Genomic DNA, 25,622 nt, shown 5'->3' on the forward strand with positions numbered 1-25,622 from the left:
CCAGATCCGCATACCACGGACGACGAGGCCAATCCGGAGCCACCAAAACCACCAGCCCCGGATGGCGAACAACGCGAAGCAGTACTCTGCCCACTAATGGCCAAGGAGGGAACACATACAACAGCCCCTCCGTTGGCCACGGTTGGACCAGAGCATCCAGACCCTCGGCCAGACCGTCCCTGCGACGACTGAAGAAGCGGGGTACTTTGGCGTTGCCACTTGTAGCCATCAGATCCATCAGGGGCTGCCCCCAAGCACGCACTAGCAACTGAAACGCCTCGGCGCCGAGACACCACTCTCCCGGATCCAAGAAGTGACGACTGAGGAAGTCCGCCTGAACGTTTTCTACCCCGGCAATGTGAGAGGCCGAGAGGTCCAGAAGATGCGACTCCGCCCAAACCATGAGCCGAGCCGCCTCCTGCGCCACCAGAGTGCTCTTGGTGCCCCCCTGACGATTGACATAAGCCACCGCCGTGGCATTGTCCGACAGGACTCTGACCGACTTGCCCAACAAAAGGGAGTGGAAAGCCAACAGCGCCAGCCGGACCGCCCTGGTCTCCAACACGTTGATCGACCAGGAGGCCTCCTCCGTGGACCAGGTTCCCTGAGCTGAGTGACCCAGGCACTGGGCCCCCCAACCCAGGAGACTCGCATCCGTAAGGAGCACCGTCCACTGCGGAAGATCCAGACCCACCCCCTGAACTAGGTGAGGGGTCCGGAGCCACCAACGCAGACTGCAGCGCGCCAAGCCTCGCAGGGGAACCGGAACATCCATCCCGTGCCTCTGGGGAGACCACCTCCGGAGCAGAGCATACTGAAGAGGACGCATGTGGGCCCGCGCCCACCTCACCACGTCCAGGGACGCCGCCATCGACCCCAGGACCTGGAGGAAATCTCGCGCCCGAGGACACCGGGACGCCAAAAGCAGGCGAATCTGAGACTGCAATTTGCTCACCCGGGCCTCTGGGAGGAAGACCTTCCCCAAGGAGGTGTCGAACAGCACCCCGAGGTACTCCAGACGCTGAGCCGGAACCAACCGACTCTTGGAAAGGTTGACCACCCAGCCCAGCGACCGGAGAAACTCCACCACCCGAGCCGTAACCCGGGAGCTTTCCTGCAACGACTTGGCCCGAATTAACCAGTCGTCCAGGTAGGGGTGTACCAGGATGCCCTCCGACCGCAAGGCTGCCGCGACGACCACCATCACCTTGGTGAACGTCCGGGGAGCCGTGGCCAGCCCAAAGGGAAGCGCACAGAACTGATAGTGCCGACCCAAGATCGCAAAGCGCAGGAAACGCTGATGAGAGGCCCGAATGGGAACATGCAAGTAGGCCTCCGTCAGATCGAGAGAAGTGAGAAACTCCCCCGGCTGAACCGCCAGAATGACCGACCGCAGAGTTTCCATACGGAAAGAGGGAATCTTGAGAGCCCTGTTGACCCCTTTCAAATCGAGGATGGGCCGAAAGGTCCCCTCCTTCTTGGGCACCACAAAGTAAATGGAGTACCTGCCCGTGCCCCACTCCGAAGGGGGCACCGGAACAACTGCCCTGAGATCTAGCAAGCGCTGAAGGGTCTGGCGAAAAGCCTGCGTCTTCCCCGGAGTCTGACATGGAGAAGCGAGGAAAAAATCCGGCAGAGAGCGGGCGAACTCCAGGGCATAACCGTCCCGCACCACCTCCAGGACCCACTGATCGGACGTGATCTCGGCCCATTTGGGGAAAAATTCGCGCAGCCGAGCCCCCACCGGAACCAAGGGGGGCGCCGGCAAGGCGTCATTGTGCAGGACGGGAAGCGGGGGAACCGGCGGAGGGATTCCCTGCCCCCCGACGGGCCCCCCGAAAGGGCTGCATGCGCTGGAAGAACCGACCCCGGGAAAACCCCGGAGACTGGAAAGAAGCAGCCCCACGCCCAGGGCGATACTTGCGAAATTCCCGCAAACGCCCCCGGGCCGCACCACCCCGAGACGCCGGACGGGCACGGTCCTCCGGCAAACGGGGAACTTTCGAGTCCGACAGAGTCTGAATCAACTTATCCAAGTCCTCTCCAAATAAAAACGACCCCCGAAAGGGAAATTTAGTAAGCTTAGCTTTGGACGCAGCATCCGCCGCCCAAGCGCGCAGCCACAACACACGCCTTGCGGCCACGCCAAAAGCCATGGACTTAGCCGAGATCCGCACCAAGTCATACAGAGCATCCGAGAGGAATGAGGCAGCCATCTCAATCTTCGCTACCTCCTGATCCACCAGAGACCAGTCGTCAGACTCTCGATCCAAGACCCGCTCCGCCCACCGAAACACGGCGCGAGCGACCAGTCCCCCACAAATAGCCGCCTGGACCCCAAAGGCAGAGACTTGAAAATTTTGCTTAAGGATGGTCTCCAATTTGCGCTCCTCAGAGTCCCGCAAGGCAGAACCGCCCTCAACAGGCACGGTATGCCGCTTGGAAATAGCCGAGACCACCGCATCCACGACTGGCGAAGCTAACGTAGCCCGATCCCCTTCAGGAATGGGATACAGGCGAGCCATGCTGCGCGCCAGCCGAAACGGCGTCTCCGGCGTTTTCCACTGCTCAAGAATAATATCCCGAATATCCTGATGCATAGGAAAAGAGCGGGAAACGGAACGGATCCCTCGTAACAGAGGGTCCCCCACACGCGGAGTCTCCGGCGGCGCGTCCTCAAAACGCAAAGCCGAAGAAACCTGTTGAATAAGGTCAGGCAGCTCATCTCTCTGAAAAAGGCGCACCACGGACGCCTCGTCACTGGAGAACGGGAAACCCGACAACCCGCCGCCAGCTTCCGTCCCCTCCAGAGGGTCCTGGAATTCCTCAGAAGGGTCCAGGTCCTCCTCCAGACCGACACGTTCCTCCGACCACAAATCCTCGTCCCACGACACCCGCGGACGCTTGGACAAGAGAGGCGGCGGAGGGGACGTCACGTCAGACGAGAGAGGCAAAGCCGCAGGGAGCGCGGAGGAAACCCCACCCCCCGAGACCCCCTGGGCGCAACCGGGACCCCCAGCCGCCTGAAAATAGGCTTTGCATAATGAAAAGAAAAAATCAGGGGAAAAACCCCCCGAGGGTCCCAAGGGACTCCCTGCCACAGCAGGGGACCCAGCAGAAACCTGCCCCTGCTTAGCCAAAACAGGGGGAAGGTCACCTGAGGTGGAAGACAAAATGGAGGGGCCAGACAGAGAAAATGGCGTCTTTCCCGCCAAAACTGCTCCCTCCACAGCCTGCAGCGGCTGAGAGACCTGAATAGTCTCAGCCGCTAAAACAGGCAAGCCGGCATCAGCTGTCAAAATATCAGCTGAGAGGGAATCCTCTAAAACCCGACCGTCGGCGGCTCGGGGAATCCCTCCGTGGGCGGACGGAGAAGACCGGGCTTCTCCACCGTTCCCTGCCGACTCGCGAGGCACCATCGGCGGGGAGCTCTGGGCGCCTGCAGCCGCTGCCGACGGAGCTCCTCCACCGCACCGGCCTGAACACCGCTTGCACAGGCCGGCCGCGAGTGCCTCGCGTCTGGAGCACAATGAGCACTTTTTCCCTTTAGAAGTGCTCATTGCTCCATACGCGACCTAGCTGTAATAAAGTGCCGGTTAGTTGAAAAAATACAGTAAAATACAGTTTTCTTAAAGGGATACAACCCTCCAGACCAGCACTACCTCAGGATTTTTTTTTTTTTTTTTTTACAGAACAGACTCCACAGGCTCTCTAAGCAATATGCCTTGCTTGATTTAGGGGGCAAGGCTTACTGCTGAGGCTCCTCTAAAAAAATATGGGGAGGTGGAGGAAGTGGGGGGAGGGACCCCGCTCGTGACCCGCCGGGTTTGACACCCCCGAGGTCGGACGAACCCCCAAACAGAGTCCGTCCAAGCTCCGTCCGGCTAAAAACAGGGACAATAAACCCCTAAACAAATTCCAACAGCCCTACCAAGGGAGATGGGTACAGATCACTCAACACCTGCTGGAGACTGAAAGAAGACTGAGGGAAATAGAGAGGAGGGGCTAGGATATACTGTCCCAAAGTTTTGTTTTCAGTCTCCACCTGCTGGTCATGATTAGATATATACCCAATCGTAAAGTTAACCTCTACTGGTCTGGAGAGTGCTAAAGAAAAACACAATTAACAAACAACCAAATAAACAAGCTGAAATACAAGCTTCAAAAAGATACATCATACACCCAGTCAAGGGACAAGATGTAGTTGTGAAGGAGCCACTCCCCTCAACTAACTTCACAAATCCACATTCTGATTCTTCTTTAGATGGTTCAAAGTGGAAGGTAGCCTCCCTCTCTTCCGAGGCATTCTTTGCCATCTTAGTGGGGACTTAATGCCAGTTGATGAAGAAGTGTGTTCAGAATCCATATCACTACCCAGATTCCACCCGAGAGACTTAAGTCTGTAAGACTGATGCTCTGGACACAATTTGGTAAAATGAACCCTTGTAGAAAAACTGTAGACCAAATGAATAGGTCCAGCGATAGTGAACTTGCTCAGAGTTTAACTTGGCGGTAAATTCATCCAGCTCTCTCCACTGTCACAGAGTAATCAGTGAGAGGTCAGCAAAATCTGAAATCTCATAAGTGTCCCACACAATTCGTACAGCCGCGATGACAGCTTCCTTTTGTTGGAAATTGTGAAAACAGACAACAATGCACTTTGGGTGGTTTCCCTGCGCTGGCCCCAAGGCTTGATGGGCCCGGTCAATTTTCACATCATCGGGCAGGGCATCCGATTGAACTAAGGACAGTATGTGCGAGAACAGTTTATGAACTACCGATTTACAGTCCAGAAAATCCAGGCCATCTAGAAATCCCCAAAATCTCAGATTTTGCCAATGGCTTCTGTTCTGCCAAGTCCTCAATTCTATCGAGAAGTTCCCCTTGTTGCTGAGAGAGAACTTCAATTTTCTTCTCCTGTGTTGAGAACTGAGCCCCTATTCCTCCACACATTGTTCCATTTCATCAATGCGCGTGCCCAAAATCAGCAATGTCTGCACGCAACTCAGATCTGATCACTACCATCTCAGCTCACGAGGCCGCAATGTCAGCCTTAATCTCCCAAAAACACCACTTAATTTTATCCAAACAGACTGAATCCTAGACCGGAACAGCAGCAATCAAATCAGACACTGGGTCACTGCCTTGTTGGTGTTTGGAGGTGGCCATAGTCTCTGCCTCTTGGTGCAGATGGCTACTCCCTAGATATGCAAACTTCTGAAGTTCAGCAATCTTTTTCTTACTTATAATTGTAGTATCTCTGCTATATAAGCGTAATCTGTCCAGACAGAGCCCACTCTATCAAGTAAAAGCTGGCAATGTTAACATATTGCCCTGGGCTGGCAGGGAACTGTGGGCTTAAGCAGCCATTCAGCCTGGTGACGTCGCTTCCTTCTGGGCTTGCCTAATTTAATGTTTATGGCACTAGAAGACTGAGCCATAAGCCACATTCTAAGCATACTTACCGGTTTATTATGTGAGAGCACACCCACTGCAGGGTCCCAGGGTCTCTTCAGTAGTAGTGACAGTGCCTCAGCACCGGCTCCCCCAGTCTTTGTGGTAGAACTTAATATCATTCGGTCAATCAGAGTAGGAATCTGAAGCAGAGAATTAAACAAAAGTTCAAAAATCACAAATTATTTCCTAAACAGTGACTTATCAATTCCCACACAAAAGTTATCCAAACCAAAATCTAGAAGATTAGATTGCTCAGGATGTCTCCAATTGGTTAGTTTTGTACATTCTATCACTAGAAGAATTATAATTTATCACATTTCCAATTCTGAAAAAGCATTATATTGAATTATTAATGAATACTGAAAGGTTTTAAGGTGAACTACAGTTGAGAAATTTCTAAGGGATGGAAAAGAACTTTAAAAATGTTTTTGTTTATCCCCGATATCCAATCATAGGAAGAATCTGAATAAAAACGAATGTGAAATACGTGTTTTGACTTTCAATCTTAAAGTTTTCAGTAGTTTTGAATGAACATTAATATTAAGGATTTTTGGTGGGGGGGTTTTAAGAACACAGCAGCAGATCAAAAAAAAAAAGAGGATGGCTGGGTCGAGGATCTCAGCAGAGGGTGCAATTATTCACCAATTTTAGTGGAAATCAAATCAGTGATTTTTGTACCTGCTGTGCACCGCCTTGGATGAATCTCTTCATAAAAGTGATTAATAAATCCCAATAAATAAATAAAAATTATTAGTCTATATATGGTTTTATCTGATTCATAGAATTCTCTATTTTCTTAAGGATTATCGTTTGTCAAAGGATATAAGCATTATCCATTTTAGTTTCAAGTGGATTCAAGTGATTATATGTTAAGGATTCTAATGATCAAAGGGATGGAATAATTGTTAAAAAAATACAGGAGCCCTACAGGAACCAATAGATATTGTTCTTTACATTCAGTACTGTGAGATGTTAAGCATGACATGTTAATTTTATAGATCAAATTTGACTCTAAAAGAGCAACAGCATTTGTTACCACTGAAAAATGAAAATTATTTGGTTATGAAGAGAGCCAATACAGGAGGCCTTATATAAGTTTTCAATAAAACAAATTGTTTGTCTGAAGTCACAGACAGCTTTTGGATAATATTAGTTATTTGAAGTTACAAATCCAATGACAGATTCAGAGAAAAATTGTAGATGTGACTTCTGAGGTGGTCCAACGTGGATATCTGACATATGAGCATATGAATTCTACATTTTTTTCTTTAAATACCAGAATTGTGCGTACTTCTAACAATTCTTAATACCTTAAATCAGAGGAGGTACACGAGCCACTTGCAGGGACTACACAGTGCCCTCATGTCTCCAGCCCTCCTTCCTTATTCCCCCCTCCCCTGAAAACCATCAGCTCTCCTTTTTTTCCCTTCCCCAATTTATCTTTACTTGCCTGCAAAGTTGCCAGTATAGCAGTGCAGCGATTCAGCCAGCCAGTCTGCCTCCGGGACTTCACTAGGCCAGGCCAAGCCTAGCCTCCGGTAATGTAACTACCTCTTTTTTAGTAGGAACATCACCTGCCTAGCAAAGTCCTGGAGGCAGGCTGGCTGGCTGAATCTACACTACTATACCAGAAACTTTGCAGGCCAAGTAAAGATAGATTAGGGGAGGGACAGAAAGTGAGATGAGCTGCTGCTGGACTGGAGGCAGGGAAGGGAGGGGGTGGTACTGCTGGACCGAGGTGGGGAGGGACGAGAGGGAAAGATGCTACTGGACCTGGGTGGAGGAGATGAGAGGGAGATAGATATGCTGCTGTACTGGGGAAGAGGAGGGAGAAGGATTAGTGCTGCAGGAATGTGGGGCGGGGGCATGGAGAGGGAAACAGAGGCGTGCTGGAATGGAGGGGGGCAATGAAGAGGGACAGAGGTGCTGCTGGAATGGAGGGAGGGGCAGTGGAGAGGGAAAGAGACACACTGAACTCATGAGGGAGAGATGCAGATTGCAGGGGAGAGCAAGAGAGTGAGATGGGTAGTGAAACACTTACAATGCTATCTAGATAAATTTAGTTTGCTTCATAAGGTGCAATCTGGATTTCATAAAAATTTTAGTATGAAAACGATTACCTTATCAATATTACAATTGCAAGGTTATGAAGTAAAGGTATATCAACAGTAGTCTTCCAGTTTGATTTGTCTTACGCATTTGCTTTGGTAGACCACAGTATTTTATTGAGTAAACTGAGTGACATCGGAATAATAGGCAATGATTTGCTGGCTTTTTAACAAATCCTATCAAATGAAAATGAAAGTAAATTTATCAGGGAAGTGGCTCGATGTGGAGTCCATGTTGTTTAATGTTCTATTAAGCTCATTAGGAGCAAGGATAAAATCTGTACTTTTTCTCCATTGTTTAGGGGGAAAAAAGGTTACCGTGGCTTATATTCAGATCAGTTTATATTTGAGTATATAGGGTAATTTTGCAGGTTCCAATGTACAGTGGAACCTTGGTTTACGAGCATAATTCGTTCCAGAAGCATGCTCGTAAACCAAATTGCTCGTATATCAAAGCAAATTTCCCCATAGGAAGTAAAGGAAACTGCTTTGATTGGTTCCACCTCCTCCCCCCCACGAGGCTACCGGCGCTGCTCCATTCTCCCCCCCCTTGAGGAATCCGACGCTGTTCCAAATCCCCTCTCCGCGATCCAGCTTCCCCCCCTGCGAACCGGCACCCCCCCCCCGCTCGCGTTGCCCCCCCTCCACTGCGATCCTACTTTCCCTCCTCCCGAGCAGTCAATGACACCCTTTACCCGACTTGGCACTAGTGCCGGTGCCCGAAGATCCTCCCTCTTCTGGTGCGGCTGGGCAAATGCTCAAAGCCAGTCCAGCCCAGCCCAGACCAGAAGGAGGATCTCCGACGCACCGCCCAGCCCAGGCCGCGCCAGAAGAGAGATGATCTTTGGGCACCAGCACCAGCACTGGTGCCAAGTCGGGTAAAGGGTGTCATAGACTGCTCGGGGGGGGGGGGTGGAAGTAGGATCGCGGTGGAGGGGGGCAATGCGAGTGGGGGGGGGGATGCCGGATCGCTGGGGGGGATGCCGGATAGCGGGGGGGAGGGTGCTCGTACACCGAGGCAAGCTCGGTTTACGAGGCACCAAGTTTGCGAATGTTTTGCTCGTCTTGCAAAACACTCGCAAACTGGTGCACTCGTAAACCGAGGTACCACTGTATTTTATTTGCCTCAATTTTCTGAATACTGAAAACAAGTTAACTGCATAATTAACCTGTTGTTCCATTGTAAGTTGATTATCCAAGTAAACCCCAATACTTCTGCAGAAGATTCAAATTGGTATAAATTGTTCTCAACTAGGAAATTTTTATCTATCCATTAATGATACTTTGGGGTCAACAGAAGAAACTTAGTTTTCTCCTTAATCTTTAATTTATGGGAGGTAATCAAATGATGAATCATATCTATACAAGAAATTATTTTATCAAGAACTAAAATTCTACTTTCCAGTACAGGCAACAGTACAGTAATATCTGCATAAATTAAAACTTCAAAACCCATGGAGGGGCATAATCAAAAGAAATATCTAAGTCTGTTTTGCGCCTAAGTCGCAAGTCTTCCAAAGTCAGACAAAAGTCGGGCATGGGAAAAGGTCCATTTTTGAAAAATACGTCCAACATATTTTTTTCCAAAATCGTCTAACTGTACATCCAGCCATCTGATCACCCAGACCTCTAAGTCATCCATCTTTATACCCCATTTTCGTACATAAATTTGTCCAAATCACAAACGCCTAGAAAAAGACCTTTTGGGCGCGGGAGGGGACAGAAAAGTGATGGACTGGACATCCAGACATGGCACCAGAGTAGTGGGGTACCTTATAGGGCACTGCTGTAAACTTCACAAAAAGAGTCCCACATAAACATCTCACTACAGCTCCCTTATAGGTCATGGCGAGCCCTCCAAAACACCCACCTATCTACCACCCCAATAGCCACTTATATGGCAGTACAAAAGAGTTTTTGGGTGGTGCACATTTTTCACCAGAATGCAGTGATTAGAGTGGCTTATGGGCCTGGGTCCTCCTCTCTATGGATCACTAACCCACCCCAAGACCACTTAAGTTACCTCTGTGCAGCTCTACTAGGCTTTCCTATGCCAGGCGCTGATGTTCTAGAGGCAGATATGTAAGTTGTTATTACGATTTTTAGGGGAGGGGGTCAGTGATCACTGGGGCAGTGTGTGGGGATCTGTACTTTGTGTCTGCAGTGCTTATCTGGTCACTTTGGATACCTTCTTGTGACTTAGACCTGGTTTTAGATGGCCTAAGTCACAACGTCCAGATTCTGTCTAGGCAGTGTTGTAAAACTTTCGGTTATACATGTAGTACAAACTAAGTCTAGGACGGACCACGTCCCACCCAAATCCTGTCCTCGACACTCCTCCTAACACGCCCCTTTTAGCTCTGGTCGTTCAGCAGCACTGTGAAGGCCTAGGTCATTTTTTAAATACGTCTAAAACCCAGTTCGATTATCGGCACTTGGACAACTTGTCTTTTAAATTGTCCAAGTGCCGATTTAGGCCAGTTTTTAGATGTTTTTCTGTTTCGATTATGAGTCCCATAGTTACTTACCGTAACAGGTGTTATCCTGGGACAGCAGGCAGATATTCTCACATATGGGTGACATCCACAGAGCCCCAGTACGGACAATGAAAAGTGAAAGTGTAGATCACTTTAAGCTTTAACAAGCTTTTAGATTGCCCGCACCGTGCATGCATGAGTACCTTCTCGTCCGACACCAGCTGACAAGGTCGTTAGTTCTATACCCAAGTGAAGAAGCTAACTAGGGGAGGTGGGCAGGTTGTGAAAATATCTGCACAGAAACACTCCTTTCAGCTCGTGTGCACAAAGGAAAAACTGCAGATGGCAGGAGAGCTCCCTGTGAAGTAGGAGGACCACAGAAAAAAATCCAGCGTAGATTCCTTCTGCATATGGCTTGTGGCCATGGGATAACCCACTTGTATAAATTGACATCTATTGCACTGGAAAAAAAAATAAATTGGATGTCAAATATCGGATCCGCACATACCATTGTGTATACAGTGGGTACCTAGGATGTTGACTGATGAGCACAGGATGATTCGTGTGCAGACTTCCACAGCCTTTTTGGCGTGGTATAACAATGAAACAGAAGGCTTCCTGGCATGTATCATTACAGGGGATGAAGCCTGGGTGCATCACTATGAGCCTGAAAACAAGAGGCAGTCTTCACAATGGCATCACACATCATCTCCAGTCAAGATGATGTTCAAGTCTCAACCCTCCGCTGGAAAGGTCCTGTTCACTCTCTTCTGGGATGAATGGACGAATTTTGAAGTACTATCAGGAAATGGGTGGAATAGTGCCCAATACAATGTTGGAGCTGAAGCCAAAAATATGACACCATCGCAGAGGACTTTTGTCTACAGGCGCTCTTCTCCTTCATTATAATGCACACCCTCATAGGGCCACTGCAACTCTTGACACCATTCAGAGATTGAAATTTCAGATCTTACAGCATCCTCTATACAGCTGTGTGTGTCTGTGTGATGCATATTATCTAGTCAAGTGAGTACATAAACACCTTTTAACTGGTATTTACCATTTTCAGTGACTCAACTAAAGACAAAAAGCATTCCAGATATAATAATTTTGCCACTAGCACAAAAATGGACATCAGAGTAGATTACCTTTCCCTTCAGTGTTTGTAGGGCATCCAGGTAAGCAGCCAACATAGGCAAACTGAGCGTCTCCACTAACGTGGTGTGCAGCCACTGGATCAGCTTTGTATCCCAATTCACACTAGCAAGAGATTGACGAACCCTCCGTGCGCACTTATCCACAGCAATTCTCCTCAGAACCGGTTCATTAGAGGCCTGCAAAAATGGAAATAAGCAGGCAAAAAGCATAGTAAGCTCAAAACCATATCCCCCCTTCCATTATAATTGGCCCAAAAAGTACCAACAGAAACCCTTAAGACAAAAAGCCATAAGATGGCAACAAAAATAAAAAGCTGGGAGAAAAAAAATCTACAGGGTTTTAAAAGAAATTTGAGGGTAAGGAGAGACATACAGAATATGGCAATAAGAACTGAGGTCAATTTTGCTCCTGATATGCTGCCAAAGGCATCAAGTGATCTCTAGCTTTCCCTATTCTTCACAGCTAGGAATTACCTGTATTCACCCTAGGCTTTCTTGAATTCCAGTACACTTGTCTCACTACCTCCACTGGAAGACAGTTACTTCCACTATACCCGATTTATTTGAGCGCCTGCCTTTTACCCGCTGTGATGCTGCTGCAGCTAGTTTGGGAGTCAGCCGGAGGGAAGGGCAGGACCGCCGGAGGAACTAAATAAGGTAATGGAGAGGGGAGGGGGGTATTTGCTCCATAAGATGCACCCTTTTTGGGGGTGGAAAAAGTGCATCTTATGAAGCAAAAAATATGGTAAGTAAATTAACCTCTGCTATCTTTCTTAAGCTTAAATACTTGTAGTAAATCATATTTTTCTTCTGATTATATGCAAAAACTTGCATATCATCAGAAATTCTTTCTAAAATAAGACTATCATAACTCTTTATCTGGATTTATCATCATCTAAGTCTTTGGCAAAAATTCAGTTGCTTTTGAACAATTACTTGAGTGTTTTTTATTTCTAAACCAGGTATGATCAGTTTAAAATGCAATACCTAGCTTTAAAAGATTAGGAATAGAAGGATATGCTTTTCATAATGCGGCTCATAGGGCTGACCCGCTTCTCTATTGGGAGGCTGCTAAAGTTGTTTTGTGGGGGGGAGATCCTTGCTTACTCCAGCAAAAAGAAAAAATGGTGCGACCGTCAGGTGCTCCGGTTCGAGCGCCAGGTTCAGGATGACCGTTGCCCCTATGGGGATCATCCCACCGGGGTCAACAGGGCGTTACTGCTGGCCTCGCAACAGGTGTTGCGGGAACTTTTACATGGCCGTGCCATGAAATCATTGGCTTACTATAAATATCAACTGTATTTGCATGCTAATAAGAGCGGTAAGTTGTTAGCTAATTTAATTTGGCACGCTAAGGGATTTTCCCCTATTCTGCAACTTCGTAAGACAGACGGTGGTCTGGTCCACAGGAATGAGGATTTGGCAGCGGTATTTCAACATTATTTTCAGGAGTTGTATGATGCTCCACAGGCTTCTTCACTGGCAGGGGATCTATATTAAGATCAGGTCTCTCACCCGGTGGTGTTGGAGATTCAGAACGCACGATTACAGGCCCCTTTATGGTTGATGAGTTAACGCTGGTTATTGGCAGTTCCCCGTTGAATAAGGCAGCGGGGCCCGATGGCTTTCAGAACAAATTTTATGGAGAAATTAGGTTCTTACCTGCTAATTTACTTTCTTTTAGCTTCTCCAGACCAGTAGAGGTTAACTTTACGATTGGGTATATATCTAATCATGACCAGCAGGTGGAGACTGAAAACAAAACTTTGGGACAGTATATCCTAGCCCCTCCTCTCTATTTCCCTCAGTCTGCCGAATAGCCAAGCAGAACCAAGAACTGGAAAACAACAGAGAGAAAAAACAATACTCCGAAAGGAGTAACAAATAACATACCCAAAAATGCTGTTGGAAAATGCAGAGGAGAAATTCCCGAAGGAAGAAGGTCCCCACAGCTCGCCAGCTAAGCCAGCCGAGCCACAGCCGCTGTTCTTTAATTCTCCCCGGCCCTAGAAAAATACTAGAACCCGCAGCAAAAACCAAAAACTGCCCGCGCAACAGCCCCAACAACAACAACAACAGACAGGGTGGGGACCTCTACTGGTCTGGAGAAGCTAAAAGAAAGTAAATTAGCAGGTAAGAACCTAATTTCTCCTTCTTTAGCACTCTCCAGACCAGTAGAGGTTAACTTTACGATTGGGACGTACCAAAGCAGTCCCTCTCACGGGCGGGACCCCCGAAGGGCCGATACCAGAACACGCTCACCGAACACCGCGTCCCGACGCGCCTGAACATCTACCCGATAATGCCGAACAAATGAATGCAAGGAGGACCAAACCGCAGCCTTACAAATATCCACCGGAGGCACGAGCGACGACTCAGCCCAAGAAGCCGCCTGACCCCTAGTGGAATGAGCCTTGAGAAACTCCGGAACCGGCTTCTGACTCAGAAGATAAGCGGAAGCAATCATCTCCTTGATCCAACGCGCAATAGTAGCCTTAGAAGCGCCAGCCCCCCGACGAGGACCCGCCAGAAGCACAAAGAGATGATCGGAGCTCCGAAAATCCCGGGTCCGCTGCACATAAGCATGGAGGACCCGACCGACATCCAACTTGCGCAGCTGTCGTTGCTCAGAAGAACCCTCCCGACTACCCAAGACCGGGAGGACCACCGATTGATTGACATGAAAAGGAGAAACTACCTTCGGCAGAAAGGAAGGAACAGGCCGCAAAACAACCCGCTCCTTCGAAAACTCCAAGAAGGGAGCCCTACAAGAGAAAGCCTGTAGCTCAGACACCCGTCTAGCAGAAGTAATGGCCACCAAAAAGACCGACTTCAGCGTAAGGTCCTTCAACGAACAGCCATCCAACGGCTCGAAAGGAGGGCGCACTAGAACAGAGAGAACCAGATTGAGATCCCAAGAGGGAATCGAGGGCCTTATGGGAGGCCTGATCAACTTGGCCGCCCTAAGAAAGCGAATCACATCAGGAATGGCTGACCAACGCTGACCTGTCACCAGCCCCCGAAAAGCCGACAGGGCCGCCAGATGAACCCGAAGAGAAGACCAGGCCAGGCCCCTATCCAGGCCATCCTGCAAAAACTCTAGAATGTTAGGCAGAGAAGCGCGAAAGGAGACCACTCCCCGCGCTCGGCACCATTCCTCAAAAAGACGCCAAACCCGTACATAAGCCCGAGAGGTAGAAAGCCTCCGGGACCCCAAAAGTGTAGAGATCACCTTGTCGGAATATCCCTTCTTACTCAGGCGGCCCCTTTCAAGAGCCAAGCCGTAAGACAAAAGGGAGACGGGTCGAACATGGGAATGGGACCCTGCGTCAGAAGATCGCACTCGAGAGGCAGAGGAAGAGGATCCGCCACCAGATGCCTCACCAGATCCGCATACCACGGACGACGAGGCCAATCCGGAGCCACCAAGACCACCAGCCCCGGATGGCGAACAATGCGAAGCAGTACTCTGCCCACTAATGGCCAAGGAGGGAACACATACAACAGCCCCTCCGTTGGCCACGGTTGGACCAGAGCATCCAGACCCTCGGCCAGACCGTCCCTGCGACGACTGAAGAAGCGGGGTACTTTGGCGTTGCCACTTGTAGCCATCAGATCCATCAGGGGCTGCCCCCAAGCACGCACTAGCAACTGAAACGCCTCGGCGCCGAGACACCACTCTCCCGGATCCAAGAAGTGACGACTGAGGAAGTCCGCCTGAACGTTTTCTACCCCGGCAATGTGAGAGGCCGAGAGGTCCAGAAGATGCGACTCCGCCCAAACCATGAGCCGAGCCGCCTCCTGCGCCACCAGAGTGCTCTTGGTGCCCCCCTGACGATTGACATAAGCCACCGCCGTGGCATTGTCCGACAGGACTCTGACCGACTTGCCCAACAAAAGGGAGTGGAAAGCCAACAGCGCCAGCCGGACCGCCCTGGTCTCCAACACGTTGATCGACCAGGAGGCCTCCTCCGTGGACCAGGTTCCCTGAGCTGAGTGACCCAGACACTGGGCCCCCCAACCCAGGAGACTCGCATCCGTAAGGAGCACCGTCCACTGCGGAAGATCCAGACCCACCCCCTGAACTAGGTGAGGGGTCCGGAGCCACCAACGCAGACTGCAGCGCGCCAAGCCTCGCAGGGGAACCGGAACATCCATCCCGTGCCTCTGGGGAGACCACCTCCGGAGCAGAGCATACTGGAGAGGACGCATGTGGGCCCGCGCCCACCTCACCACGTCCAGGGACGCCGCCATCGACCCCAGGACCTGGAGGAAATCTCGCGCCCGAGGACACCGGGACGCCAAAAGCAGGCGAATCTGAGACTGCAATTTGCTCACCCGGGCCTCTGGGAGGAAGACCTTCCCCAAGGAGGTGTCGAACAGCACCCCGAGGTACTCCAGACGCTGAGCCGGAACCAACCGACTCTTGGAAAGGTTGACCACCCAGCCCAGCGACCGGAGAAACTCCACCACCCGAGCCGTAACCCGGGAGCTTTCCTGCAACGACTTGGCCCGAATTAACCAGTCGTCCAGGTAAGGGTGTACCAGGATGCCCTCCGACCGCAAGGCTGCCGCGACGACCACCATCACCTTGGTGAACGTCCGGGGAGCCGTGGCCAGCCCAAAGGGAAGCGCACAGAACTGATAGTGCCGACCCAAGATCGCAAAGCGCAGGAAACGCTGATGAGAGGTCCGAATAGGAACATGCAAGTAGGCCTCCGTCAGATCGAGAGAAGTGAGAAACTCCCCCGGCTGAACCGCCAGAATGACCGACCGCAGCGTTTCCATACGGAAAGAGGGAACCTTGAGAGCCCTGTTGACCCCTTTCAAATCGAGGATGGGCCGAAAAGTCCCCTCCTTCTTGGGCACCACAAAGTAAATGGAGTACCTGCCCGTGCCCCACTCCGGGGGGGGCACTGGAACTACTGCCCTGAGATCTAGCAAGCGCTGAAGGGTCTGGCGAAACGCCAGCGTCTTCCCAGGAGTCTGACACGGAGAAGCGAGGAAAAAATCCGGCAGAGAGCGGGCGAACTCCAGGGCATAACCGTCCCGCACCACCTCCAGGACCCACTGATCGGACGTGATCTCGGCCCATTTGGGAAAAAAGTCGCGCAGCCGGGCCCCCACCGGAACCAAGGGGGGCGCCGGCAAGGCGTCATTGTGCAGGACGGGAAGCGGGGGAACCGGCGGAGGGATTCCCTGCCCCCCGACGGGCCCCCCGAAAGGGCTGCATGCGCTGGAAGAACCGACCCCGGGAAAACCCCGGAGACTGGAAAGAAGCAGCCCCACGCCCAGGGCGATACTTGCGAAATTCCCGCAAACGCCCCCGGGCCGCACCACCCCGAGACGCCGGGCGGGCACGGTCCTCCGGCAAACGGGGAACTTTCGAGTCCGACAGTCTGAATCAACTTATCCAAGTCCTCTCCAAATAAAAACGACCCCCGAAAGGGAAATTTAGTAAGCTTAGCTTTGGACGCAGCATCCGCCGCCCAAGCGCGCAGCCACAACACACGCCTTGCGGCCACGCCAAAAGCCATGGACTTAGCCGAGATCCGCACCAAGTCATACAGAGCATCCGAGAGGAATGAGGCAGCCATCTCAATCTTCGCTACCTCCTGATCCACCAGAGACCAGTCGTCAGACTCTCGATCCAAGACCCGCTCCGCCCACCGAAACACGGCGCGAGCGACCAGTCCCCCACAAATAGCCGCCTGGACCCCAAAGGCAGAGACTTGAAAATTTTGCTTAAGGATGGTCTCCAATTTGCGCTCCTCAGAGTCCCGCAAGGCAGAACCGCCCTCAACAGGCACGGTATGCCGCTTGGAAATAGCCGAGACCACCGCATCCACGACTGGCGAAGCTAACGTAGCCCGATCCCCTTCAGGAATGGGATACAGGCGAGCCATGCTGCGCGCCAGCCGAAACGGCATCTCCGGCGTTTTCCACTGCTCAAGAATAATATCCCGAATATCCTGATGCATAGGAAAAGAGCGGGAAACGGAACGGATCCCTCGTAACAGAGGGTCCCCCACACGCGGAGTCTCCGGCGGCGCATCCTCAAAACGCAAAGCCGAAGAAACCTGTTGAATAAGGTCAGGCAGCTCATCTCTCTGAAAAAGGCGCACCACGGACGCCTCGTCACTGGAGAACGGGAAACCCGACAACCCGCCGCCAGCTTCCGTCCCCTCCAGAGGGTCCTGGAATTCCTCAGAAGGGTCCAGGTCCTCCTCCAGACCGACACGTTCCTCCGACCACAAATCCTCGTCCCACGACACCCGCGGACGCTTGGACAAGAGAGGCGGCGGAGGGGACGTCACGTCAGACGAGAGAGGCAAAGCCGCAGGGAGCACGGAGGAAACCCCACCCCCCGAGACCCCCTGGGCGCAACCGGGACCCCCAGCCGCCTGAAAATAGGCTTTGCATAATGAAAAGAAAAAATCAGGGGAAAAACCCCCCGAGGGTCCCAAGGGACTCCCTGCCACAGCAGGGGACCCAGCAGAAACCTGCCCCTGCTTAGCCAAAACAGGGGGAAGGTCACCTGAGGTGGAAGACAAAATGGAGGGGCCAGACAGAGAAGATGGCGGTTTTCCCGCCAAAAAAGCTCCCTCCATAGCCTGAAGCGGCTGAGAAACCTGAATAGTCTCAGCCGCTAAAGCAGGCAAGCCGGCATCAGCTGTCAAAAAATCAGCTGAGAGGGAAACCTTCGGGGAATCCCTCCGTGGGCGGTTGTGGAAGACCGGGCTTCCCCACTGCTCCAAGCCGACTCGCGAGGCACCATCGGCGGGGAGCTCTGGGCGCCTGCAGCCGCTGCCGACGGAGCTCCACCACCTCACCGACCCAAACCGCCGAGTTCAGGCCGGCCGCGAATGCCTCGCGGCTGGACTAAAATTGTGGCCTACTCCCCCGGAGAAGGGCACAATTGCTCCATACGCGACCTAGCTATAAAAAAGTGCTGGTTACATGAAAAAATACAGTAAAATACAGTTTTCTTAAAGGGAAACAACCCTTCAGACCAGCACTACCTCAGGATTTTTTTATTTATTTATTTTTTTTTTTTACAGAACAGACTCCACAGGCTCTCGAAGCAATATGCCTTGCTTGATTTAGGGGGCAAGGCTTACTGCTGAGGCTCCTCTAAAAAAATGTGGGGAGGTGGAGGAAGTGGGGGGAGGGACCCCGCTCGTGACCCGCCGGGTTTAACACCCCCGAGGTCGGACGAACCCCCAAACAGAGTCCGTCCAAGCTCCGTCCGGCTAAAAACAGGGACAATAAACCTCTAAACAAATTCCAACAGCCCTACCAAGGGAGATGGGTACAGATCACTCAACACCTGCTGGAGACTGAAAGAAGACAGACTGAGGGAAATAGAGAGGAGGGGCTAGGATATACTGTCCCAAAGTTTTGTTTTCAGTCTCCACCTGCTGGTCATGATTAGATATATACCCAATCGTAAAGTTAACCTCTACTGGTCTGGAGAGTGCTAAAGAACGACTTTTACTCACGGACGTTGCTCCCGTTCTGGTTGACATGTTTAATGGTGTGGTGCGTGATGGGGCTTTTCCGCCTTCTCTTCAGGTAGCTCAGATAGTTGTTTTGCTTAAGCCTGGGAAAGATCCGTTACAGGCCTCCTCTTACCGCCCCATCTCACTTTTGAATGCTGAAGTGAAGTTCTTTGCTAAATTATTGGCCAACTGATTGGCGGAGATTTTGCCCTCGCTTATAGCAGATCTTCAGGTTGAGTTTGTCCAGGGTTGGCCTTCCACTCGGAATCTACGTACTATTTTTGCATCCCTGGAGTGGGTGGAGCGTGAGAGGGTTTCTTCTTTGTTGGTCAGTTTTGACGCCCATAAGGCTTTTGATAGAGTTTTTCGGGACTTTTTGTTTTGTACTCTTCAACATTGGGGGGCTTCTTTAGTGCCGCAGTGGCAGCGTTTATCATAATCCGCAGGCCAGGGTTGACTAAGAGTCAATCACGGGCACTATCGGTGCACTGACTGGAACCCCCATGAGGTGACATGAGAAAAGACCTGGGCCCTGGACAGGATGGATTCCCCTGCTGAAGAGAGACTAGCAGAAAAATCCATCTTGCAATGCAGCGACCAGAACAACCTTCGTTGGTTACACTGTTCTTACTGCTTTAAACCTTTTTACTAGTACTGCCCATTATTTCTTCCCCTTCCCCCCCCACCCTTGGTCTAGCATATGCCCATCTCTTTGGACCCCCTCCAACCATATACTTCTAATAGCTACCCCAGGGGTCCCCTGAAGGCCGGCATATTTCCCCCTTCTCTCCACTGTTGTCCGGCTTTCTGGTCTCACTTTCAAAACTAATTACGGCCTGCAGAGGATCACCGGTGATGTAGAAATTCTAGCAGACTGACATCAGCCTCCACTGCACATTCTCTCTATTGCGGTCTTGCCCCCTCCTCCATCACGTCCAGTTTTGATCTGGGATGAACTATGGCAGAAGGAATGTGCAGTGGAGGCCAATGGCAGCCTGCTAGAAGGCTACATCGTCGGGGATCCTCTGCAGGCCATAATTAGTTTTGAAAGTAAGACCGGGAGGCCAGGAGAAAGCTGGACGATGGTAGAGAGAAGGGGAAAACATGCTGGCCTTCAGGGAACCTTCTAAAGCCACAGAGCCTAGGGTACCTACAGCACTGGCGCCTATGCAGCACTTCCTGACACTCCCCCCCCCCCCCCACACAGCCCACCGTGAGCTCTGACATCAGGCCTCCTAAAGCAGGAGCAGCAGCGGCAGTGGACAGCCAGCAAGAGGCAGCATTTAGAATAGGCTTTTCACTGCCAGAGCACTGTTGCTCTTGCTATAGGAGGTCCGAAGGTATGCAGGGAGGAGGGTTGGTTAGTGAATTGGAAAGCCCAATTTTAAAAAGAAAATAAATCGATTCACCAACATTAATCGGTGAATTGGGCAGCATTTTTTACCCGATCATAAACCTTTCATTGATTCATGGTGCTATGTCTATACTGAGTCAATATCCGATGGTGAATTTCCACAGGTTTCACTCCCTCTGCCCAAAGAAAGTGCACTACTACACATTGTTCTTCGATGGTGCAATCCTGCAAAGGAGCATTCATGTTTCTCACCTCGTGGCTGCCACACAACTAAAGGCCGAGTGCTGCACTGTGTATAACTATTCAACAAGCAATGTACAAGTACATATGTTGCATTTCACTAGCTCTGTATCAGTTAGCATGTAATTTAACAATTGCCTTTAATTTATTCACCCTCATATAAGGTAGAAAAAAAACCAAACCAAAACCCTGAGAAAGAAGAATCATAATCAAGAAGAGAGAGACATTTGCTTTGATGTCCTAGCACTAATGAACACTACATGAATACAAATAAAGGAAAGCTCACATAATTCATACATAAACCAGATAAACAGCAGCAATACCCTAACAGCCTAATTTCCAAATCTGCTATTAAATCAATATCCATTTTCAGCAAAATTAGAGCTAGATGCACTAAAGTCAGTGATCCTCAAGAGCAGGGAACATTTTCTTACCCCATCATTAGCTAATCGGGCAAGTCTGTCCGACTGTAAGGTCTTCAGAATTTTATTGAACAGCTTATTCTGAGCCATTGTCCAGCCTGACCTGTAAATGAAAAGCAGAGAATTAAGTATACCTGCAGTTTACACAGGGAGCGAATATGCAGACAGAAAGTCATGATAAAGTTCAGAAATAGGAAAATATCAAATAAAATGTAGTGACAGACTTAAAAATTCTAAAAACACATGCTCCAGAGGAGAGGTGGGAAAAGAAAGAAGATAGTGACTTATTTAATAAAGATTTGACTTATCAAAAAAAAAAAAGCATGTTGCATACAAAAATATGAATACTCACTCTAAAGCACCCAAGACGCTCCCCACCAGAAGGGGGTCTATTGGGACTATTAGAGAGCCCAGACATGCAGATGATCCCGGTGGTTACTGGACAAAGATGATATGGGCAATTGGGGAGGGTAAGGAGATCTGCCCATCATGAAAGTGGTAGAAATTTGATACAGGTGACCTTGGGTGCGGGGGGTCGGGTGGTGGGACAAAAGTTGCATGCCGGGTTAATTAATGCACGTTCTGTTAAGGCAAAGGCAGCTATGGTAAGGAGTATGATTTGGATGTTTTGGGAGTGACTGAATCATGGTTGAAGAACACTGATATGGTGATTGCGAATGAGTGCTGTCCAACTGAGTATGCATGTGAGTAGCAGTGTTGTGGGTTAAGGAGGGGTGGAGGTGTATTGTTAGTGTTTCAGAGGAAATTAGCTTTTAAACAATGGTATAAAGGTACGGTTGATTCAAGTGATGAGTTAGTAAAATTTGCATTATTCATCACTGTGTGCCTTGTTAACTGTCCACCAGGAGCATTGGCACAGGACTGTTCTGGCATTTTAAGCCTGAAAAAGTCCCCCCTTGAAATGCTTAGGAGAAGTCAGCATATCGGGATGGTTTTGAAAGCATTTCAAAAGGGGGGACTTTTTCTTGAAACAGCTTCAGGGCGAAGTATGTCAGAGTGACAGTCCCTTCCCGATATAAGCAATACAAATGCTGAGGTAAGTTTTAAACTTTATAACTTTATTAGTATATCAAAATAAGTTAAAGCACAAGATATTTATTTGCAATGAGCACACAAACCCCCCCCCCCACACACACAAAAATTGATAAATAAGAATAGAATAATGCAGGTCTTATGAGGAGGCCAGTGCCAATAAAGTTGAACATTAGCCACTGAAAACACTTGGCTATCGACTGGCACTTCTGAAGACCTTGCAGTGAAGACAATATGAATACTAGATATGCTGTTTAGAATTGTGGAATATATATTTGTATAAATCTGGCTAATTGAGAACACTAGTTGATATTTAAGAGTCACATTGATGGAGCACGCAAAAAATATTATCGGAAAAAAAATGGATAGGGAGCATGGAATTGCCCATAGGCATTATTTGCAGTTGTTAAACAGCTCATGAGCAATAATGTGAAGGAATGCCCTGAGATCCCTTTTTCAGCAAAGGAGTTTATGATATTTTTTGAGTCCAAGTTACATGCAATTACTGCTGCATTGCCTTTACTAATTGTGGATCAGTGTAGTCAAGAGACTTTAGTGTAGGATTGGAACTGTTTTGAAGAGGTGAAGAATGAGGATGCTAAGTGCAACAATGTCATCTGGGGACCTTCATTCACCTTTTGTGCTCCAGACCTCGAAAGAAAAGATTAGTCCAATAATTACACGGATGATAAATGTTATGTTCACCGAGGGGATTCTACCAGAATTGTTGAAATGTTGGACGGTTAAACCACTTGTAAAGGATAAACGGATGGGTGTGGGGGAAATTAAGAATTTGGCCGGTTGCTGCGTTGCCCTTATTAGCGAAAATAGCAGAGAAATTATGTAGTATATGTCCAATTGGAAGAACATTTGTGGCAGAACAATATATTGATTGACCATCAGTACGCGTTTAGGAAGTATCACAGCACTGAAATGGTTTTGGTCTCTCTGTTAGACGAATTTCGTATAGGTTTTGACCAAGGGAAAGCAAATATAATGGTATGTCATGATATATCTGTAGCATTTGATACCTTGGAACATGGGATTTTGCTGTCTAGATTGGGTGCATGTGGAATAACGGGTTGTGATGCAATGGTTTAGATCGTTTTTGCAAGACCGGACACAAGAAGTCATGGTAAATGGGACAAGATCACCATTACACAAAGTAACTACTGGAGTTCCACAGGGGTCGGAATTTCTGCCATTCTCTTTAATTTGTATCTTGGTCCGCTTTGTGTATTATTGCATATGTTGAATGTGTCGTACCGTGCTTATGCAGATGATATACAATTTTCCTTTCAGGTGGGAGAATCGCTTGATGCGTAAATTCGGTTTTTGAATGAAATCATGATTAGTATAAAAAGGGTGACTGAATGTTGACAAGACTAACGTAATGTTTTGGTCAAAGGAATGTTAGCCCAGGCCAACTACCGTCAGTGAAGTTGTTGGATTCTGAAACTGAGTTTGCTTCGCAAATAAGGTTATTTGGGAGTAATTATTGACTCACAGCAATCCTTTAAACAGCATATATCTGCGGTTGTTAAGAAGACATATTTCAATGGCCACGAATTTGGTCTTGGAGAATGAGATGTACAGTGTCAGCATCTATGAGACAAACTTGGTTATTTTTGATGATTAAACACCAATTATTCTATTATAATGAAATATACACTATGAATAATAGGGAGAGGGGAGGGTTATTATTGTATTGTGTATGTTAATAATAAGGGTGGGTAGGGGGGTGGGATGTTGGGTTTTGTATATATAAAGTTGTTGTTATTCTGGATAGATTTGCAAGTGATGTTTTCAAAAGAATGTATGAATTTACTTTGTTCACTTGTTGAAAGTTTAAAAATGAATAAAGAATTTGTTACATAGAGTGTTTTGGACCCCTGTTCGTTTACAAAAAATAGATAGTTCTAAGTCCAATAGATGCTGGCACTGTAATCTGGAACCTGGGACATTAGATCATCTACTTTATTATTGTCCCTATATTAAGATATTTTGGAATTCAATCTTGTCTCAAGTAAATGCATTATTGGAAAATCATGTTGCACTTTCTTATGATACAGTGTTATTTGGCATGATGATGAGAAAAAAAAGAGTCAAATATCATCATATAACAACAAACTTTTATTAGTTATGACAGGGGTTGCCATCCAACATATAACCAATAATTGGAAAAATCACAGTAACCTTAGTTACATATTCTTCATGCCATATATTTAAAATGGAACGAGCAATAGCAATACAAAGAGGGACATATACTAACTTTATAAAAATATGGGGGCCATTGGCAAAATATTGTGATGAATAGTCATCAATTCTTCTCTTTTCCTTTTCTTTTTTAGCACACTAAAGGGGGGAGGGAGTTGGGAATAATTTTACATAATATGTTATAATATGATGTATAATATGTGTATATTTCTATTGAAAATGTGATGAAGGATGGGTGGTGGAGGGGGAGTTATTGTATCACTAGATTTTTATGTGGTAGATATTAATGTGCTATTGTGGAATAATTTGTATAATATATTCTTTTTTTTTTTAACTTTTTATTTATAGAATTTTCATTCTTTCAATACATGAATCACATATTATAAAATGTATAATAAAATATATATGTATGTACAAATTCATATCATAGATATTCATCCCTTTCCCCTATTAATTGTTTTTTCCATTTTTCTTTCATATTAATATCTATATTTCCCACCCTAACCCTATATTACTATTATCAATGTGTTAAGATATCTGATCTCTAGAATAATTAGTCAATGGATCCCATATTTTCTTAAAATTTTTAATATTTCCTTGTTGTAAAGCCAAAATTTTCTCCATTTTGTAAATGTGACATACCGAGTTCCACCAGAATGTATAATTTAGTTTGGTAAAATCTTTCCAATTTTGTGTGATTTGCTGCATGGCAACTCCTGTCAATATTAAAAGTAATTTATTATTATTTGCTGATATTGGACTCTGTGTTCTCATTGCAGTACCGAATAATATGGTATCATATGAGAGTCCTACGTGATTTTCTAGTAATATATTTATTTGGGGCCAAATTAAATTCCAAAAAGCTTTTATACAGGGACAAAAAAAAATTAAATGATCCAATGTCCCTACTTCTATTTTACAATGCCAACATCTATTAGATCTAGTATTATCTATCTTTTGCAAGCGCGTCGGGGTCCATAACACTCTATGTAATAAAAATAACCATGTTTGACTCATAGATGCTGACTTTGTTAATCTTAATCTCCAGGACCAGAATTTTGGCCATTGAGATGCAGAAATTGTCTGTCCAATCTCAATGCTCCAAATATCCCTAAGTCCAGTTTTCTTTTTTTTATTTAGAAATCCATTTATTAATTTATACCATTTTGCGGCTTGGTGACCCAAGAAATCCGTCTGGAAACATAAAACTTGCAAACTATATTGAGTATTGAGAATTTTCCATTCAGGGAACCCTACCTGAATGGCTTGCTTCAATTGCATCCATTTAAAAAATTGTGTTTTATTTAGTCTAAATTTATTTTGCAATTGTGAAAAACTAAGCAAGGAACCTTCTGATATGACGTCATTTAATGTTCTTATTCCTGCAGTTATCCATTGTTTCCAGACGATTTTAAATCCGCCAATTCTGATCCTGGAGTTTACCCATATTGATTGATTTAGGGATTTAGCAATTGGTTCTGGTGTCAGATTATTTATGTATCTTAATGTTTTCCAAGTATCTAATAAGATTCTGTGTTCTTTGTATCTTATAGGCATTGATATAGAAATTAAGTGTTCTGGATTTAAAGGGAACAGGAGCCGCCATTCTAAATACAGCCAATCTGGTACATTTTC

The 25,622-nt window shown here is 47.8% G+C and overlaps 1 protein-coding gene across 6 annotated transcripts in view; it reads right to left on the reverse strand.

Annotated features, from left to right (window-relative positions):
* Positions 1-25,622, reverse strand: part of KANSL3 (KAT8 regulatory NSL complex subunit 3) — a 165,655-nt gene that overhangs the window by 121,660 nt on the left and 18,373 nt on the right. For all 6 annotated transcript variants that reach the window (XM_033947699.1, XM_033947698.1, XM_033947701.1 and 3 more), the window contains exons 4-6: positions 20,730-20,820; positions 11,191-11,376; positions 5,466-5,597 (exon numbers count right to left, since the gene is read on the reverse strand). In XM_033947699.1, coding sequence (XP_033803590.1) covers positions 5,466-5,597; positions 11,191-11,376; positions 20,730-20,820 — 409 coding nt within the window. The remainder of the gene's footprint in view (positions 1-5,465; positions 5,598-11,190; positions 11,377-20,729; positions 20,821-25,622) is intronic.

This window comes from Geotrypetes seraphini, chromosome 6 (genome assembly GCF_902459505.1).
Source record: "Geotrypetes seraphini chromosome 6, aGeoSer1.1, whole genome shotgun sequence".
Taxonomy (NCBI): domain Eukaryota; kingdom Metazoa; phylum Chordata; class Amphibia; order Gymnophiona; family Dermophiidae; genus Geotrypetes; species Geotrypetes seraphini.